This window comes from Anser anser (genome assembly GCF_964211835.1).
Source record: "Anser anser genome assembly, chromosome: 9".
Taxonomy (NCBI): Eukaryota; Metazoa; Chordata; class Aves; order Anseriformes; family Anatidae; genus Anser; species Anser anser.
The window spans coordinates 10,939,057-10,960,275 of NC_139729.1; the positions used below are offsets into that span (position 1 = coordinate 10,939,057).

General features: G+C 43.4%; 2 protein-coding genes across 3 annotated transcripts in view; one reads left to right on the forward strand and one right to left on the reverse strand.

Moving 5' to 3' along the window:
- The window catches only part of LOC310904514 (uncharacterized protein), a gene marked incomplete at its 5' end in the record, with an annotated part of 28,201 nt that extends 8,928 nt beyond the window's left edge, over nt 1-19,273 (reverse strand). Inside the window, 5 exons of the mRNA XM_083849367.1 lie at nt 222-417; nt 4,607-4,688; nt 5,015-5,087; nt 16,517-16,563; nt 18,516-19,273. Of these exons, the coding sequence (XP_083705493.1) occupies nt 400-417; nt 4,607-4,688; nt 5,015-5,087; nt 16,517-16,563; nt 18,516-19,273 (978 nt within the window). The 3' untranslated portion in view covers nt 222-399. The remainder of the gene's footprint in view (nt 1-221; nt 418-4,606; nt 4,689-5,014; nt 5,088-16,516; nt 16,564-18,515) is intronic.
- The window catches only part of HS6ST1 (heparan sulfate 6-O-sulfotransferase 1), a 193,475-nt gene continuing 191,208 nt past the window's right edge, over nt 18,953-21,219 (forward strand). Inside the window, exon 1 of one of the 2 annotated variants that reach the window (XM_083849338.1) lies at nt 18,953-19,789. In XM_083849338.1, coding sequence (XP_083705464.1) covers nt 19,272-19,789 — 518 coding nt within the window. In that variant the 5' untranslated portion in view covers nt 18,953-19,271. The remainder of the gene's footprint in view (nt 19,790-21,219) is intronic. The other variant, XM_083849339.1, reaches the window with a different exon arrangement.

The window sequence follows — 21,219 nt, forward strand, 5'->3', positions numbered from 1 at the left end:
TAGAATTCAAAAGCAAATCTTTTTTTAGTCTTCGTCATTATTAGACCCTTTTTCAGATCAGGCAGTTATTGAGAATCCAGGGCAACTTTTCCATTAGACTGTTGCATTAGTATTTAAGCAAGCGATTAAAGGGACAAACAGACTGCATTAAGCAGTACAGCTTCAGCAAGACTGCACAAAGGTCAGATGTAATAGGGGAGTATTTTCTTCAGAAGTCATACCTAAGTTTTTTTTGTATTTCTTTGTAGGGTAACTAAAGATGGCAAAGATTTTCATGCTTGAGAAATAGAATGGAAACTCTTATTTTCACAGTTTATAGTTCAGTCAGCAATGGCAACTTATGGTCTTGGTGCCTGCTTTTGCAAGTCAGTGGCAAACTTTCAATCAAATTCATTCACATCACATCAAGTTAACTGTCTGAAAAGCAAAAAGAGAAAAAATAATTCCTTTCACACATATTTACTCTTAATTGTTTTGTAATTAGTTTAGGTTCCATTTGTAATCAGAGAAACCAAATCAATAGTTAGCTAGACAAATGTGCTATGGAGGCAGTCTTTCCCAATGCCAAATATGAAAATAATGCCAGCTTGCAGTGTTATGACCTTTCCAGTCTCACTGTTAGCAATGCTGAATCTTCAATTTCATGATTGTCAGGTTGTCAGAGCACCCTCCAACGTGAGGTTTTTTTACTATGTACTTCTTAGCTCAGTAATTGTCATAAAATCTCTTCTGGATTATCCTTGTAGCGTGTTTTTGAAGTAAGCTATTCTCTTTTTTAAAAATAGAAAAACTAAGGAGGAAGAAAGGCAAAAATGTAACCACGTTGCAGAATTCCAGTGCCTTTCCTGCTGTTTCTGTACTCAGAATTACAAGTAGATTCCTCTTTTTTTTTCTTTTTTTTTTATTGTATTAATTTATTGACTGTTTCTAGGAGAGTGGTAACCTCTTTTAGACATATGCTTTGCTATAAGTCTATTCATCTGAAGAAAAGCTCTTAAAAAGTCTTTGTCAATATAATCTTTTTAATAGTATTCCCAAACCAAAATACTAACATTGACAGTACTGATAAGTTTGTGTTTCCTTAAGATTCATGATGCATTAAAACATCCAAATTCTCTCAGGTCTTCCTCACTATCCAAATAGTACTAGAATCTGTCTCGTATCCCAGAACTGATGAGTTCCAGGTGCAAAAATATACTTTCTTCATTTGCCTTTTTATTTAATACATTTCTCTGATATATTTTTGGGCCAGGCCCAGAATTGGTAGTATTTCAAACATTTGTGACCACTAGTCACATTTTTGACACAATTTGTAATTGGTAAACTCATAAACCTAGACCAAATGGAAGTGATATTATACAGGGATTATTTATGGCTAATACTATGTATGTGTGTTTCTGGGGTAAACAGTCTTTCCTCTTACTTCCTTGTACAGTGGATACTAACGCTCTAGTATCAAAAGCTTTCAGGGAAAGGAAATTTGCCCCTCTGAATTTGTCATCTTGGAGGGATTTGGCATGTTAGAATCCTCTGGTATTCTCTTCATTTTTAAACCCTATTGGAAATACTTTTCTGCGGTGCTCGAAGTATGAGGAACGCTCAGGTTGAGTACGATCACTGACCTCTTCCTATATGAAAAGCAGAGCATTACATATGGGTTGCTGATTTAGGTTATTGACTTGCACACTACTAGTCAGCAGATTCATGATCTCTGGTAACAGTAAATAAACAGTAAACAGATATTTTTACCCTGTGGCCCTAGAAGTCACTTCAGCAGTACCTTGCATATTAGTTTTCACCTTCTGAGGCAGCTGTTGACCTGGAGTCTCATTCAAGAAGAGAAGGCCAATGAATTTAAGAAGTATTCTTTCAAAATTTTCACAGTAAGAAATAAGTTCTAAAAGGTTGCACTCTCATATCACAGTTCATTTAAATGAGCTGGCTCTCGTATCAGAACAGCTGGCTACAGTAACATGGCACTCAGAAGAGCCTGTGAAATCCCCCTGAGAACCATGGAGTGAACAAGGAAGGAAAGGACTGCATAATCTCTTTATCAAGAGGGTGTAATGGGACTAAATGGATGCAATTCAATAACGGAATAGTAGGAGAATATTGGGTATTTCAAACACTGTGTTAATACACTGTGTTAAGTCACAGCTAATTGGCATTTTATTGCCAAGTTTGCCAGTATCTCAAACTGCTGCCTCCTAAATTACATCAAGTGTGAAATGCAAGTCATATTCCATTCATCAAAACGCTGCTAAAAGGCCAGCCTCAACCTGATTCTCTTCCAAAAGCGTGCAAGAAAAGACTGAGGCTGAAGTAAAGCAGTCAGGTGTCAGAAAGGAAGGAATGCAACCTAAAGTATGGAGTGCAGTAAATCAACAATACCCAACCAAGGAAGTAGGATTGAAATGTTAACGGGGAATTGAAACTATAAGAAACTGGAATAGAAAGAATCATTTACAGATATAGCAAGTCTGTGCAGAGGGAACAGATGCAAATGTATGTTCATGGTAAAGTGCTATTTAATTAGAAAGGCTTAAGAAAATTGGTGGCATAGGGAAAAAATAGAAGTTTCCATTGTTGGGAAGAGATTCACTACTCACTTCCAACAGAGTCTTGTCTCTTCAAAGCCAGGGAATATAGAAGAGCAGGAAGGAAATGAGTGTAAATGAACGTAGGCAACTGGTGACAAATTAGTTATGCAGATTTAAACAAGGGAACGTGGTGGCGATTTGAAACTTTTTCAAATCTTGGGTGCCTGTTCCTTCGACATCTCCTGTTGATCTCTTCAAGGTCAACAGAAAATCCTAAGTGCTCACAGGCTTGGAGTCCTGGGAAATGGAATTCTTAAACTACTTGAGAGCAACAGACTACCATCTAGGCAGCAGAACCCTACCTTTGTGAAGGTAAGGGAGAGTTTGTGCCTATGGTGCTGGACAGAGAGCACAAGGAAGAGGCTAGTGCTACAACCTACATGAAATGAGGAAAGCTTAAGGACCCAAGAATCCGATATTATGAGACCCTGTCACAATGACTTGTTGAGTGTCCAGCTTTCCCAAGAATACACTGTATTTTGGTACCATTGCATGCATTTACTTCTAATACTAGCAGGGCATATTTATTTGAATTCTGTGGCAGGAGAGTTTGTAATTTTAATGAAATATAAAACCCATTAAAAATAAGCAACATCTAAAAGCTTAATCTCAGTGACTTTTAGACCCAGTGTCTGGAATAAGATGAGCTGCTAAGAAAATGATAAAAATATTCAGATAGAAAATCAAATGATTTATGTTCTCAACTTAATATATCAACAGGATGCACTGTTAAAAATTAGTAGTGATGCAAAACTCCAGATAGCAAAAGAGAACTCTCTGTTCTTTTAAGAGATAGAATTGAAGAGAGATTAGAACAAGGTCAAAAGATGACAGGACTTTAAAGAATGCAGAATTAGTACTTATAAAGGAAAAATAATAAAAAATAAGCTTAGCAAAACTGTATGATTGCCAGGCTGCTTAACAGAAACATGTATTACTATTTGGGGGGGGGGGGGGGTGTCTGTTCAAACAAGTCTATTAATTTGGGATAGCTTCATTTTCTTATTCAGGATAGTATGATAATATTAAAAACTTAAAGGGGAAACAAGTTTGCTGCATCTCAATTAGACGCATGAAAACTAAATTTGCCTTCAAGAATGCTGAATCAAAGACTGTTTGAGTCCAATAGTTTAGTTCACCATACTGTAAAGATCAGGGTAGTTCATAATACTCTGATCTGTCTTGTTATATCCTAAATTTCTTGTGTTCAAGTTGGGACAGATATAACTCTGTTTTCATTGGAACTAACTCTTCTCTTGAAGTGACCCCTGAGAATCTTTCATTATGTTTTTATCAGTGAGTTCCAGTAGCTGCCAACTCAAAAGATTAGATATTCAAGTGTCTAAAGCTAAGGCACATCTATACATGTCTGCATTTCCTGTGCATGAAGCTGCTATAGGGCAGGAACCATAGGGTTTGTGCTTCATGTAGGACTATGGCAAAACAGCACAAAATCTGGGACTTGGGCAGTTGTTCAGGCTAAATATTATTGGTACAGATCATGCCTTATAGCCCAAAGTTCATAAAATTTGTCCTGCATTAGTAAACTTAAGCATGATGTCCAGTGATTATCAGGCATACCACACTGCAAAGAAGGGAGTCATACAGGATATGGCAGTACATTGTGATATGGCTTTAGTTCAAATATTTCTCTGAATATGATACTTTCTGAAAAGTTTCTGGTCTGTTACTGTGATAATCATCCATTAGCCAAGGTCATAAGCTACTGATAACAGATTTCAGTTCTCATGAACAAATGTTTTTCTAAACCCATTTCAAAAAACAGACTTCTTGATCACTTGCTAGTGGTTGCACGCTTCCATATCAGCCTGTTTAAGATGTTCCTATATGCACATTACATTTTTTTTAAAGGTATATGTTGAAGTTTTCTGCTAAGAATTGCTAGCATGATCTACAGTGAGGTCTTTTTACGGTTTAACATGTATCTATGTGCCTCAGAAGTATCGAGAGGATGGCAATACATTGCAGAGCATCAGTATCCTTACCTTGGTCCCCGCAGAGTGGCACACATCAGGCACAAGTTTTTCTTCTAATTTCAGCTGGTGTCCAGAACACTTCACAGTTTGTCTCGAGTGGGAGCACAGTGTTCATTTTTCTTATTAACATTACCATCTCATTTCTCCAGCATGCCACAAAAGTTGTCTAATTTTTTTTTTTCTCTAGGGGCAAATGGCTCTATGTTTTAGACTTGTCTTTTGGAGCTATAACTCTTAAGGGGATAGCCTTTATAGGGCTAGTTATGACAATTTCTTCTCTCAGCTGCCTATATTATGCTTTCCACAGAGGCTCCTATTCCACCCTGGTGCAGGAAAGCTTTGTTATTTGAAGAGCTCCCAAACAATTGCAAATGATCAATGACATATTAGGGAAGGCTAGAATCAGTGCCAGCTTACCGTTTTGTGAGTGTCGTGGTTTTACTCAGGTGGGCAGCTGAGCTCCACAACAACCGCTCTCTTACTCCCCCTCCTCAAAGGAAAAGGAGAAGAAAATATGAAGAAAATGGCTCAAGGGTTGGGATAAGGACAGGGAGATCACTTAACAATTATCGTGATGGGCAAAACAGACTCAGCACAGGGAGAATAGTAAAATTTATTGCTTATTACTAGCAAGCTAGAGAAGTGAGAAACAAAGGAAAGAAACCAAGAACACTTTCCCCCCCCATCCACCCTCTTCCACCTCCTCCCCCTGAGCAGTGCAGGGGAACGGGGGAATGGGGGCTGTGGTCAGTCTATAGCGCTTCGTCTCCTCCGCTCCTTCTCGATCACTCTCATCCCCTGCTCCATGTGGGGTCCCTCCCACGGGATGCTGTCCCTCCCGAACTGATCTTGCATGGGCGTCCCACAGGCTCCTCAAGAACTGCTCCCACATGGCTCCGTACCACAGGGTCCATCCCTCAGGAGCAAACTGCTCCAACCTGGGTCCTCCACGGGCGGCAGCTCCCCCCAGACCCCCTGCTCCTGCGTGGGCTCCTCTCCACAGGCTACAGCTCCAGCCCAGAATCTGCTCCAGCAGGGGTCCTCCACAGGCCACAGCCTCCGTCAGTGCAGGCCCACCTGCTCCACCGGGGGCTCCTCCGCGGGCTGCAGCGTGGAACCCTGCTCCCCCGTGGTACTCCATGGGCTGCAGGGGGACAGCCTGCTCCACCAGGGGCCTCTCCACAGGCCGCAGGGGAACTTCTGCTCTGTGCCTGGAGCACCTCTTCCCCTCCTTCTTCACCTTCAGTTTCATTCTGTTTTTCACTCCTCATTCTCCCAGCTGCTGTTGTCCAGCATTTTTTTTCCCCTTCCTTAAATCTGCTCTCACAGAGGTGCAGACAACATCGCTTACTGGCTCGGCTCTGGGCAGCGGCAGGTCCCTTTGGAGCCAGCTGAGACTGGCCCTTACCTAACATGGGGCAGGTGCTGGATTCTTCTCACAGAAGCCATCCCTGCAGCCCCCTGCTACCAAAACCTTGCCACGTAAACCCACTACAGAGAGTTACTACAGTTCATCTCATACCTCTCAAAAATCTTGAGGAAAAGAGAGAGGGGCAGCTGGGTATGGAAACCATAACAGTTATTCCTACAGTTCCTGTACAGTTAACGTCTGTACCTTGCACCAAACCCATTCCTAGAATGACAGTTATTTGCAGAAAATTGTCCTGAGGGACCTTGGAGGAGAGATAATGAAAGAGGGTTCTTGCTTTTCCCATTTTGATCTTCCCCTCTGCAACATCTTTCAATTCAGCAGTGCGAGGGTGCCAGAAAAGAATATATTTTCCTTCTGTGGCTTCTGCCAGAAAAACAGTATAGCTGGGACAATATGTGTGTATGCTGCCCTCCAACTGCTGCTGGGCCAACCTGTGTCTGAGAACTAGTCTTCCACAGCTGTTTTCAGTACAATTGCTATAAAATCTGTGAACATTGCTGTCAAGCCAGAGAGGCTCATCTGCTCAGGCTACCAATATGCCTACACAAATGTTACTAAAGGTGGGATTTTTATGATATAACCAATATTGTCTTCAAAGAGACCCCGCATCCACTCTAGATGGCTTCGCTGTCAAATGTTTTGCTGATTCCATTTGCTGTTGTAATCCTGGTGCTGGAGCATCTGCACTTTTGGCTATTTTGTCCTGGAGCTGAGCTTCCTTGTCAGAGGTTGCGCTGGCAGAGGACACCAGGTACTGTCAGTCCAGGGCGCACAGCTGCTGACACGGCTGTTCTGCTGGAGTGCATCCACTTTGGCAGCTTATTTGTAACCGTGTTTCAACTGTGACCTTGCATGCTTCATGCAGACAATGGAAAGCCTGGATTGTACCAAGTTACTTCACATATTTTTTGCAGAGCTGCATAAAAGCTGTGGCAACAAAATATCTCACACTTTTCATTCTCTGCTTGTCGGAATATGTTGTTTATCAAAATGAAAATGGTCTCCTGTCTACATACATTTACATTTCTCCTTTGGTTTCTAGTTTTTTTCATGCAGAATTCTTGACTCTCTCGAAATAAATTGCACACAGCTATTTGGAGGAATTCTTGCCAGTTCAGTAGCAACAAAACACTACATGGAGGCTTGACCTTATCAGCAGGCAATTGTTTGCTCCTTCAGGCTAAGAAGAGTAAAGTATTAACCACAACTTATTTCAGTTTCTATAAAACCAGCACAAAACCTTCTCCAAGATTTAAGTTACTTCTAGGAAAGATGTGGAATTTTTCCAAGTATGCTTTTGCTAGATTATCTGAAAAACAGTAATGAGGTACTCACAACCTCTTTTGGTTTCTGCTTCACTGAGAACATTCACATTCTTTTCACAGGTGTCAGCAGTAGTTATCAGAAAGATTCACGTATTCCTCCAAGGGATGCCATGGAGAAGTGTACTTGTACTGCCTTGTTAAAGCTTTTGCTTCAATATACAACATTCTGGTTTTGTATCTTAGATGGTCTAAACACCTTGCTCCCCATATCCTCCTCCCTAAAGAGGAAGTCCACTGGTAACCAAACCAGCAGCAGGAGCAGAGGAAATTCTAAATTAAAATGCTCCAGTGCGTTGCAATTACCCAGCTTGGCTTCTGCTTCTAAACAACCCTATTTTTTTTCCTGTTGTTTTGCATTTCACAGAATCATAGAATCACAGAATGGTTTGGGTTGGAAGGGACCTCAATGACCACCTGGCTCCAGCCCCCTGCCCTGGGCAGGGCCCCCTCCCACTAGCCCAGGCTGCCCCCAGCCCCGTGCAGCCTGGCCTTGGGCACCGCCAGGGATGGGGCAGCCACAGCTGCTCTGGGCAGCCTGGGCCAGGGCCTCACCACCCTCATAGTAAAGAATTTCAAACTTTAGTAATGCAAACATCTAGCCAAATGTCAGTCTCTCTTCGGAACTGATGGAATAGTTTAACACTGACACAAAGCCCCAAACTCTGGGCTATGCTTCTTAAAACAGAAGATGTGTTATTCATAAAGTGGTTCTCCCTAAAAATGGAGCACTTCTATAATCTCTTTGATTTCTGAAATAAGATAACAGCATATTTATATATAGGTAGTAAGAATTTCAGAATAGTCCCCTGTCTGGACACAGGTCTAGAAAAATGGGGGGGGGGGGGGGGAATGTTATACCAAAGCAAGCTGCTCTGCATTTGCATTTGAAGCAAACTCATTATTCCAAAATAAATCATTTTTATTATAGAAGAATATCCACACTGGAAACTGTTCTAATAAATTTCACTATACTGCCAAGCACCAACTAGAAAGAATAATACTTTTATTTTGAACAATATCCTGCCTACGAGAACTCATTTTACTTAATGTCATTTCCATTGCAAGAATAGTATTAACAGTGCATTTCTGTTCAGAGGTTCTTATCTCAGTGCTCTCAGGAGTTGTCTTCCAGGAGGTTACCAAAGTGACAGATATGTGGAAAGCTTTAATTTTCTGGTTAGAAAGAGAAATCTTTCCCCTTCCATTCCTTAGCATAACTTTCCCTTAAGTTTAGTCTTGTTCCACAACAATCTCTTACATACTGCTAGGATGTGCTTAAACACTGCCTCGTCCAGTCCCTTTGGGAAGCACAACTGTGCAAGTATCTGTTTCCATCAGTGTTAGAAATGATTTCTTGTCTCCCACTTCAGTAGCCTTTTCATGAAAATTCTCAGCAAATCTAGGAAGCTAAATTTGAAAAAGTAATTTTCCTTGAAAAGCATTCCATATTTTCATAAGTGCAGCTTTTCTGTTTTTAACTAAGGACATTCCTTTAACACTTTTATAAACAAGAAGAAAGTGTTTCCTTTCACTATGAATTAACACTCTTTCAATTAAGGAAGGCAACATTAGTTAGTTTTTCATCACAGAGTACAATACATGCACATCAGCTTCACCTGTGAAAAGGGCAATGACATACCACGTGTTACAGCAGCGTGCAGAGCCCCGTGTCATCAGCACAGGCCCATTGCACTGTCTCTAACAAAGCCTCGAACAAGGCAGTCTCTGTTACAAAAGTTTTAATCCTCACTGCAGTACGAGGAAGTAAGGAAGTAGATTGATGATAAACAAAATTTTACCAACTCGGAAAAAGAAGATACTTAAAACAGCTAATTAAAAGAAAAGGCCCTAGTAACATTAAAACTCTTTTTAACAGTTGAACAATAAAAGTGAGAGGTTAAAACATGATAAATTAACTGAAAGTTACTATCCATATATTCTGTTTCTTTTCTTTTCTCTGATACATGTTTTACAGCAATATGTTGGTGTACTTTAAAACATGCAGAAATTGGCAGGACTTGTCTTGCTTAGGTTCCTTTTTACTGTCAGTGACAAAGAAGTCTTGGAATTTCTCCTGTTTCCATCCAGCATCATCCAGTGGCTGAAAAGTGGTACAATAAAAAGAAGGCAGCACTGCCTCCTCTCAGTGAGCAAAACTGTTTTTAAATTAGATCCAGCTCTCTATTCACTATCATGTTTCCAATTCCCTGGAAATCAGGATAACCTGGGGCTCACTAAAAACTTTTCATTACAGCACATTTTAAATAGAAGTACGTAACTGGATTGGTAGTGACAGAGGGAGGAATCAGATAACTGAAACTATCAGTGTCTAGGAATCAAATCTGGAACAAAACCCAGCACAAGTTCAGTGTAACTCTGTTAGTTTTTGTTTGTTTGTTTGTTTTGTTTGTTTTTTGTTTGTTTGTTTTGTTTTTAACCACAGACAACTTTATGCTTACCTGCCTTGTGAGACTCAGAGAAAGAGTAGTTGGGGCTTCTGCGTTTCCACTAAAATCAAGTAATACATTTTAATGGTGTTTCTGCTATGTATACACTAGTAGGCTCAAATTTATTTTACTTTTCCTCTTGTTTGTATGAGTCTTTCATCCCAACCAACTGTAATACCAGTGTACTGCATTTATAGATATTATGCTTATTTCAAGGGCTTTTTATTTATATAAAAATTGAAGAGGCGGAAAACTCCTTGCCAGCAGCTACCGCTGATGCTCAGTGTAGAAATCAAAAATAAATAAATAAATAAATAAATAAAATAAATAAAATGACTGATATACTACAGATAATGTTTTAAGTAGATCGAGCTTGAAATACATAAGCCCTCACTCCAGAGGCTGTGCTGGTTCTACAGTTATTTCCCCTTTGTGCCTCTATCAGGATGCTGATCTACTACTGCTGATCCACTCTGGAGTCACTGTTTTGTCTGATGCAACTTAAGGTTCCATTACCAGTACAATGTGGGCTAGATCATTTGTCTCCTCCCTCTGGTAAGTTGCGGGGGCCAAAGTTCAGAAAGGGGTGATGTACTGCCTAGGAGTGAGCAGCCCAGAAAAGTGAGCTTGAAAGGCAGTGCAGGAAAGCAGCCTCACACTACAGCCCTGCAATGTGACATTGGACCCACAGTTTTCATTTTAACCAAGAACTTGTCTGCCAGGTGGCATTTTAGCCTTTTCTTCTCATTTTCTTGTTGCTGTGGCCTAAAAACATTTAAATCTCCAGGGCTCCTTTTGTGTTAGTTTTTCTTTCTCTTTAATTATAAATTATGAGGACTTAATTTTGATCTTGCAGTCCTCTTGAATTTTCCCCATCATCTCAAGTCTTGACCTGGTATCTGTTATGCAGACTCTTTCAGTAAGATGCTAAAAATCGCAGCCGTGGTGAGAAGCCCAGCTACAGGAAATCCCCAGGGGTCACAGTGCCAGCGCTCTGCCAGCACGCGGACCACTGCCGGGGCGTGCTGGCACCCGTGTGCATGGCCAGCAGCGGTGCAGGGAGGCTGCTCCTGTTCATCTCTTGGTTCTCAGCCACACAGCTCCTGCTGCACAGAGGCAGCTGTTGTGCAACTTCCTCCCATTTCTTTTCCCGCTGAGATAATTTTGTGGTGGTGCTCTGAATATTACAAAATGAAGATTTTAATTTTTTTTATTATTTCTGCACATTTTTTTTCCACAATAAGAGATTTTTTGGCCAGCAGCTTTTATTTGTTCAGAAAGTATTCAGACTTTTTTTTTTGCCAAGTCTACAACTCTACAACTCTTTGCTATGTTGTGTGTAGGGGAAGCATAATTGAAAGAGCTAATTCTGTGGACACAAGGCAGAGGCTGTGATTATCCACAACTTGTCCTTGCCAAATTTCTTCCTTCCTTCCTTCCTTCCTTCCTTCCTTCCTTCCTTCCTTCCTTCCTTCCTTCCTTCCTTCCTTCCTTTCTTTTTCTTTCTTTCTTTCTGTTTCTTTCTTTCTTTCTTTCTTTCTTTCTTTCTTTCTTTCTTTCTTTCTTTCTTTCTTTCTTTCTTTCTTTCTTTCTCTTTCTTTCTCTCTCTCTCTTTCTCTCTCTCTTTCTCTTTCTCTTTCTCTCTCCTTTCTTTCTTTCTTTCCTTTCTTTCTTTCTCTCTCTCTTTTTCTCTCTCTCTCTCTCTTTTTCTCTTTCTCTCTCTCTTTCTCTTTCTCTTTCTCTTTCTCTTTCTCTTTCTCTTTCTCTTTCTCTTTCTCTTTCTCTTTCTCTTTCTCTTTCTCTTTCTCTTTCTCTTTCTCTTTCTCTTTCTCTTTCTCTTTCTCTTTCTCTTTCTCTTTCTCTTTCTCTTTCTTTCTTTCTCTCTCTTTCTTTCTTTCCTTCTCTCTTTCTCTCTCTTCTCTCTGTCTCTTTCTCTTTCTTTCTCTCTTTCTCTCTCTCTTTCTCTCTTTCTCTTTCTCTTTCTCTTTCTCTTTCTCTTTCTCTTTCTCTTTTTCTTTCTCTTTCTTTCTTTCTCTCTTTCTCTCTCTCTTTCTCTCTCTTCTCTCTGTCTCTTTCTTTCTTTCTCTCTTTCTCTCTCTCTTTCTCTCTCTTTCTTTCTTTCTTTCTTTTTCTTTCTTTCTTTCTTTTTTCTTTTAATCCATTAAGCAGTATACTTCAAATTCCTTGCGCCCTTCAGGTTGTTGACTTCATCTAAAAGCCTTCAAAGAGCTGAATTGTACACATTTCGAGTTTAACTACATATATGTAAGCATACGATTGCTACAGAGCCAGCTTATTGTATAGCTTTCAGTTTACTTACTTCAATACATAGCTTCTTTACCTGAGGCTTACAGGGGAAAGTGGTTAGTTACTTTTGTGCGTCTCTCTCAGTTCTCATGAACTTTAGCATCCCATCTTTGTCTGTTCACCAATAACGTTACAACATCAGCAAGGAAGAACAAATTCCTGTTCTAATTAGTTATTTCCCTGGAGGATCATACAGAGAGATCAAGTCAAAATCCCATAAGCACATTTGTTTTAGAATTGCAATTTCCAGACTGAGTTGTCAGTTTTTTGATCAAGATCAAGGAACTGATGGGATAAAATACTAAGAAACAGTGTATGTGTTCACAGGCCATTTGTATGTGTATGTAAATCCCAGTGTCAGAGACAAGTCTATTCCCAATGCATGGCAGCTTTTACTGAAAAGAAGGAAAAAAAATCTTTCCAATAATGTTTAGATTAATAGTTATGCCACACAGAAAAAAAATAAAAATAAATTTTTATTTACAAGCATGCCAGTAAGCTTGGCCAAGAGCCGACCTTAAGCTTCAGTTCACTGCAGAAGGCTCTTAAGCCGTTCATACGGAACTGATTCCAGCAGCATTTTCTGACTGTCTAGACACCTGTTCTGTCTATAGTTAGTCAACATGCAGAAATTTTGCTGGCTGCACTGACTTCCTTCCACGATGAGAGACCACCTTCTTAGTCTTTCTAGATATGTGAGATTAATATCCGTACCAGAAATCAAAAGTTTGTGTCCCATTTGTGCTTTGAGGGTTTTACAGTGCAAGGCTGAAATGGTTATACTTTCTCTCTGCTAACAGGCATGTCACAGTGGACAGCTGCTGTATTAGAGAGAGTCTGGGGGAAGTCAAATCTTGCAGAAATCAACCTCCCCTTACATTTATTTAATCCCCATATACAAATGGGTAATAATGCTAACAATATGCCACCAACAAATAAGCTTATCCTTTCCATTAGTCCCAGACGTCATCATCTTGCAGCTGTTGTGATGCAAGTAGGAAAAAAAGAGTTTGAATAAGGAGCAGCTGACATCTTGTGCCTTCTTTATGGTTCAACAAACTCCTCCATTCGATGAATTAATACCCCAGAAACTATATATGCTTCAGCTGCAGTCCCAATACCCTTTCTTAAACTTGTAGACATTCCTGTATTTTGAGAGCTCAGCTAACATCTTTCCAGTGTTTCAAAGTCCTGACAGACGTTTGGGTTTGCCATCTGCAGTTACTGTACAGCAGCATGTACGTACTGCTTTGATAAGTTGAACTTTTGCTTATGTCTGTCCACAGGTCTTGAAGCAGTGAGCTACAAATGGAGGCTCATGGGGTGGATCTACTTTGACCGTCTTCATTTTGAAAAAAAAGACAATCATTAAGTAACTAGTTCTATCCCACCAGTCATATGCTGACCTCCTGCTAAGACACAAATGTTGAGACCCACAGCATCCACATGAGACGAGGGAGTGTGATGATATTATAACCACATGGTCTGTGAAGGTAGTTCTAAAATGCAGATTTGATCTCTGTAACTGCTGAAGTTAGACTTCCCTGCATTTAGGTTAGCCACTAGTGGCTTCAGTATTCAAATTTCTTCCAATGTTTCTTAGACTGTCTTTGGTCTTTTGCAAGGAGACCTTTCCAGTGGCCCTAGAGAAGTAGTGCAAGAGCCTGAAATCAGAACAAGATTTGCCTGGTCTGGTAGATTTTGGCATCATTCAATACCTGCTTCCCTGACTGAAACAGAACTGTGTTGCACTCCAGGAGCAGCGATCACTGGCTGTAAGAGCTCGTTGGTGTTGTGGCTAACCTGTGGCGTTAGCACCCAAGTTATACATTCTTTTTATGAGTGCTTCCAATATGTTATGGGTTTATGACTAGGAATGCAAACATCGCAGGAAAATGGTGTGTGAGTGCTGCCACTGTGCAAATGTGTATGGCTGGGAACAGCTGCTGATGCTGCTAACAGTAGTGGATGAGGAAAATAAGTTTATGAACCCCTTTTCTACACTTTATGAAACCCTGTTCTACACTTTGCCATAGGTCTGAATATTGGTATTACACGCCAACTGCTAAATCCTGTGATTCGTGACTCCTCACCATTCACTTGGTTTGTGTTACATGCATATCCCCAAAGCAAATGAGAGAATGGGATGCCCACTTTTTCTAATCAGCCAAAGGAGCAGGGAAAAATAATCCAGATTGGAATGAACAAGATAAATGGTTTGCTTTAACCTACTTGGAGGAACAGGGAGCTTTTCCTTAGGAAACAAAATAAATATACTTTTTTTTTCTTCTTTTTTTTTATAATATTGAGTAGTAGAACTTTTTAGGTTCTTTTAATGAGGTATTTTTTAGGATTTGCAAGTGTTTAAGAGGATTATTTCTGCTTTGATTAGCTGTGTTATACTAGCTTACAGTAAACTAGAGGAACTTCAGTGTCAAGAAGCCTTTAGACTCCCTCTGCCTAATAAAGCTAGTATTTATTTATTAGGCTCTGAGACAAGTACTTCATTGAGGTTTTGGTGGCAGAAGCGGTATGTGGTTTACACATTTCCTACTGCTGTTTTCTCATGGGTGGTTTTGTGTAATAAGCTGTCCGTTCTCACTATATCTGAGTTTGTCTTCATTATTAATTCAGATGTTGCTCTTCATCTGATTTCTAACTGCAAATACATAAACCTCAAGCTCAGGTATGTATTAGTAATTTACACCACAGCAGACCTGTTCCATCATACAGGTCTAAGTGCTAAGCATAGATACGGCTTGTTCTCACTGCTAGTAACAGTGTGGATGCAGGCTAAGCTGTCTGAAGGCTTAGTCCCTGCATTCTGCAATTACTTGGAAAGAGCAGGAAGGGACAGGCTGCCGTGCTGGGACCCAGGAGTCCCAGGTGAATACACGGTACTGCACCTTGCTGTAAGCCAGTATGGCTTTGCATTGGCTCTCCTTACTCCAAGTCAAACCAAAACTACTACTTACAGCTTCTTTGCAGGGAAAGCATAGCCTCTGTGGGATATAAAGCAAAATATTACATTAGATCTTAAGCTAAAGATTCAGGCATCCAGTGGACAGCAGCAAGCAATAAAACACTTTTCAACTGCGCTTGCAAAACTTGTGTATATTTTGTGTTGTTATCTGTAAGAAGATCTCTAATCTTTGTATCTCACTCCTAGCAGAGTCTTACCCTGAATAAATCATGAGTGGTGGCTTAGCTGTCTAGGTTGCTTTTGACTAGGAAAATGGTTGAATATAGATCAAATTTGGGTGACATGACTAGCATAAGCCTGACTTCAGTTTGACTTCTTCTGAAGTGTAAATTGAAAGTTAATGCCTCCACAGATGTGGACTATTGTGAGGAATTGTACAAAAACAATAGACCTTTCAAATATACCTGAAGGGAGTCAGTAATGTGAAAATCACTGAGAATCAATGGAGTTTATAGTCCTGTATCAGCTGGACTCCTCTGAAAAAGCCAAACACAGTCTTTGAATTTGCTTGTATTAGGAGAAATTCTGCTCTTTCTGACAGATCTGGAGTGGAAATTTGCTAGGTATCTCAGTTTTACATTAGCATAAATGAGCAATTTGAGACATTAATAAAACTGTTCTTCTGTCTAGCGTTAAGCACAGAATAAAGCAAGCCATGCTGAAAAACAAAGTAAAACACATGGAGTCCATGCTGAGGTTTAATCACCAAGCACCTAAGATGTGATTTACTTTTCCAACCACTCCAAAGTCCTAGCTTGCATCAGTTCAGACTGAAATGGAACATGACCTTCAGTTGTTGATGCCGGGGTTACCTCAGGCTTTTGCATGATTTTTAAACAGATGGCTGAACTGCTTGCGAGCGTTAAATGTGTGTCTAATATAACCTTTTTGCTGGACATGAAGGTGACGTAAAATGTTACGAATTCTGAGATGGAGTATCACTATCTGAGGTTTGCTTGAGGAGCAAGGGACATTTGGCAGGCTGCAGTAAGAGAGTTTCCATGTGACTTAACAGGGGCTGTACAAACAGGGAAGAGACACAGTGGATCCCAGCGTACAGTTGGATGACTGAAAGTTAAGCCATTAAACAGATGGGGGCAGGATTTATGACAGGAATGGACTGCAAAACTTATTCGTCCAACCTACAGTGCAAAGGATCAGACAGACACCAAAAGGTCGAAGAACTTTTTCAGTGGGCTAAGGGGGGATTTCTGTTTGCATTTGCCTAGAAGCATGCAGGGAGTTGAAATCTGAAATGTGTCTCCCCTGCTCATGGGTTAGAGATAATACAAACTTTTTTTTCCCCTCCAAAACACTTTCATTCTACATAAACATTTTGTTTTTAGGTGTCTCAGCGATTGCAGATTGTCACTCTTACTGCCTCACAGGAAACAGAGGTCTGCTCCTGGAGCTAGTCAGACTTACTGTGATGAATCCCAGATGAGACACAGGAAAGCCTGGTGAGGTCTGGCCTACGAGAGAAAGATTGATCTTGTGATGAGCAGTAATGGCTAAATGCATGGTCTAGTTAAATTCAGAGAATAAGCAGGCAGAGGTGACAGTAACATGATTTTATTATTATTATTATTTTTGATTTCCCATCTCTTTCCCCTGTTGTTTGCAGTGGACGGGCCAGAGAAAGAGTAAATCTTGCTATTTTAACTCTGCTCAGGTCTGCTCAGGTTTGAGAAACGTTCTGGTCTAAACTAGTACTGAGGCAGCACTTGATGTATAATTCCCTGTGCAGCAAAGAACTACTCTGTCACTGTTTTCAGTGGAATTTTACCTTAAGTAAATATAGGGATTGATTTGAGTATTTGCTTAAGTGATCATCTTAGGCGAGTCATACCTGTAAGCAGCTTTGAAATACCAGCATTTCTACCACGTAGAATTAGCAAGGAAGGATTCCACAGCATTTCGGTAAAAACGGAAGTGTTGGTCCCAGAGCTTTGGTTTAGCAGCATCTCCTAGGCAGGATGCCTTGTACTTTTTGTGCGTGGGCGCATATCAGAAAGACGCATGCCTTCCCACCACTTCCACTGTGTTGGCTGTTCCACACTGCTAGGTGGAAGGTGCTGCAGCAAAGAAATCTGTATCTCCATATTTTCCTTTGTGGTACGTTTATCTTTCATAGCCCATATTGGACATTTCTAAGTATTTGTATGTTTACAACCATAGGCAATCACATTGCAATACTAAAATCTGGGCTGCTTTTTTATACTGCGGTATATAGCCCAAGTGTATACAAATCTCACATATATATATGCCTTTATTTCCCAAATCAAAATACAAATTTCAAACCTTTAAACTGAGTTTATACTATACTGCTGGATGTTGCTGAACTTTGTGTATAAGAATGACATCATTGTTTCTGGAGTTAGTAACCTACATGAAAAGAGGCGAATCAGAAGCAGACTTTTAAGAGGAAAATATCAAACAAAAAAAATGGTATGAACACAATACATGATGCTTTTGGGTGCTATAAACATTTTATCGTTACTTGTTTGGGAAGAACTGCATAACTCACTGGGGCTCCACAACTCGTGAGTAATGCAGCCATCTCAAAATCTAGCAGATTTATCAGTCATGGTGTTCAAATGAAAATCTGGGATCTCATTTCCTCCTAAACCCTTATAAATTTGACACAGTGCTTGACAATGGCTCATCTACACACATGCTGTCTTACACTCATTACAAAACACAATTTGAATTAAAAAGTATTATCTGGTGGGATTTTTTTAAGGGTGGGCACTAAAAATCGAGGCAGAACTTCTATTTTAAAGAGTATTGGAAACAACTGTCACCAACAGAAGCAATTACAGGAGATGCAGTATTTTAGCTAGAGATTTTGCTAGAAGTTAACATTTGCCCCTATTATTAATTCTGCACAGACTCATGCCTAGATGAAGTGCCAGTGTGACTGTCATTACACTGAGCCTCACCGCCGTGCTCTTTGACGTGGGGCCTTGTGTCATCCTCCGACCACGGGCAGCAGCGAGGAGATTTCCCGGGGCTGCCTGGAAGCTGCCCCTCGATGCCCAGCACGCAGACCAGCCACGGCACTGCTCTGCAGCTTCCCGAGGGCTCCGCTTCAGCACGGTCATCGAGCTGTGCGCAGAACGCTTGGCCTCTGTAGGTCCTCGCTGTGCTGTTCCTCGCATAAGCATCTCAGCTGCTAACTACCACCTCACGCAGGACATTGCTGCAGGCAAGGTATGTACCTGGCAGCTGCCGGGTAGCGTTTTACTTAATCTGTGGGGCTACTGCATTGCAAGCGAGTCCTGTGGCAGCGTCACTGTTGGGTGCAGGGCTGCCCGGCAGGTCAGCCTGAAGCATCACGCTGGGAAAGTTTTCCGCAAAAACCGCCTCAGCACAGCCCCCCCCCCCGTTACTGCTGCCAAATTCCGTCTCTGCCGGCACGCACATGCTGCTTCCCGGCCACAGACACCGCAGCCCTCCCGGTGCTCGGGCTCTCCCCGGCGCCTCCAGGTGCGACGTTACAACCAGAGGCTCGCGGCGCCTCCCCGGGGCCCCGCACCCGCACGGCGCCGCCGCCGCCCCCCCGCGCCCTCCGGGCCGGCCCGCGGGCAGCCGGCGGGGCCGGGAGGGGAGCGGAGGCCGGGCGGGCGCGGGCGGAGCCCCGGGCGGCGGCGGGCGCTGTGCATGCCGGGCGCGGGCAGGAAGCGCTCGCTGCCGGCCGAGCGGGGCCGAGCCGAGGCGGGCCGGGCCGGGCCGGGCCGGGCCGGGCCCCTGCGCAGCCGGCGGCGGGGGCGGGCTCGGGCGGGCTCTGCCGCGCCGGTGCCGCCGGGGCCGGGGCACGGCGGAGGCCGCGGCGGGATGGGGCTGGCTTCCTGAGGCGGGGGGAGGCGGGGGGCGGGAGGGGGCTGGTTCTGCGCTCCGGTCCCTCTCCGCCCCCTCCCGCCCCTCCGCCCAAGTTAGCCGCTCTGCCGCGGCCCCTCCGCAGCGGCTGGCTGCGGGCTGCCCCTGCCCCGCTCCCGGGGCGGGCGGGGACGGCGAGGAGCCGAGCCGAGGAGAGGCAGGGAGCGGCCCGCCGCCCCTGGGGAGGCTCCGCTCCGGGGAGCAGGGGGGAGGCGGCTGGCACAGGCGCCCGGCTCCGCCGCCCGCCCCCCGGCACCGCCGCCGTCTGCTCAGCGCCGGCAGCCCCGGGAGATGGTGACACATGAAGCGTGCGGGGAGGACCATGGTTGAGAGGACCAGCAAGTTCTTGCTGATCGTGGCCGTCTCGGTGTGCTTCATGCTCATCCTGTACCAGTACGTGGGGCCGGGGCTGAGCCTGGGTTCCCCCAGCGGCCGCTCCTACTCGGAGGAGCCGGACCTCTTCCCCACGCCGGACCCGCACTACGTGAAGAAGTACTACTTCCCCGTGCGGGAGCTGGAGCGGGAGCTCGCCTTCGACATGAAGGGCGAGGACGTGATCGTCTTCCTGCACATCCAGAAGACGGGCGGCACCACCTTCGGCCGCCACCTGGTGCAGAACGTGCGCCTGGAGGTGCCCTGCGACTGCCGGCCCGGCCAGAAGAAGTGCACCTGCTACCGCCCCAACCGCCGGGAGACCTGGCTCTTCTCCCGCTTCTCCACGGGCTGGAGCTGCGGGCTGCACGCCGACTGGACCGAGCTCACCAACTGCGTGCCCGGCGTGCTGGACCGCCGCGAGAGCGCCGCCGCCAAGACGCCCAGGTACCGGGCCCCGCCGCGCCGCTCCCCCGGGGCCGTCCCCCGGCCGCTCCACCTGCCCTGCCCTGCCCGCCGCCCCTCGGCTGTGCCCTGCACCTTCCCTGCGCCGTCCCTCCCACTCAGACCGGGTGCTCTGCCCGCAGCCCGTGCCCCGCGCTGGGTCCCCGCGGGCCCCCTGGCAAACATACGTCTTGGTGCCACTTAGGCTCTTTTCTAAACACTCGGTTTTCGTCTCAGGCTTCGCTCGCCGCCTTTTAGCACCCATTACGCCATACCCTAGCCTTCGTAATCTCCTTTGCCCTGACCCGCGCGCCCCTTTCCTCCACCTGAAACCGCTCTGGTGCAGCTGAGGTGCACACCGGTCTCCCAGTCCTCACGCACACGCACGCACCTAATCTGCCTGATGGGTTTTTGCGCATCACAGAAACATCCCTTAAACACCCATTCCTATGTTCCTCCCTGTTAATTTTGATGAGAGACCTGCTGTAGGGAAAGAAGATACTTGTACCTGTTCGCGGTGTCCCCTCATCTGTGCAGTGGGCAAGTGGGAGAGCTGTCCTAAAGCACCCATCAGTGCCTCCCTGTTGGACACGCAGTGTATTCCTGCCCTCTTATCCTATTAGGTCTCTACCTTGGTCTCCTCATACGTGATGAGTTTCAGAGGAATTTTCTGTTTGAACTACGCTGATAAAGACAGCGGCTTATATTAAAATCTCCAAAGATTATGTTCTTGTAACTCAGTGTACCTTTATGTCTTTCATTGCAGGAGGTTTTGATTTGCTTTTCTGTTGCTGTTTTTAAATTGATCGCTTTCTTAACACCACACGCACCTTCCTTAACTTGTCTGTGTTCTTATCATGGCACTTTGTATCCTGTTTGCCTTGAAGTTCCATTCTTAAATGTATCTAAAATCTTATCCTAACGTTTGCTTATGCCATATGCTTTATTTATACGTGTGTTGTTAGTACTATACATAATCCCTTTACTGAAAAGTGACCTTTAAGAAAGTGCGTTTTAGCATCACAACTGTGTTTTCTCTGCATTTTTGAAGCTATTTTTAATCATTCTTCTTTCATGGGAGCTGTGTGCAATTGCTGGGGTCTTTATTGTCTCTGTCATGATTGCTGCTGCTTTCAACCCGTTTTGGTGTTAGTCATCCAAGTACTATACTCAGACTGCTGTCAAGCCGCCTGACCCAGGAGCAGCAAACTGAAGCATATATCTAAAGGGCTGAGTCTAATTTAGGCTTTGTTTTGGTCTCTTATTTTATTAACAAAGTGCTTGAAAACACTTCTATGGAAAATACCGTGAGCCTGTCTGATTGCTGTTGAGCTTTTACTGGTGTTCTGAGGAAAAATGCTCAAAGTTCAAATCTCATGTAAAAAAGAAACAAAAGAAATGCCCATTTTGTGAACCTTGGCACTTAGCTAGCA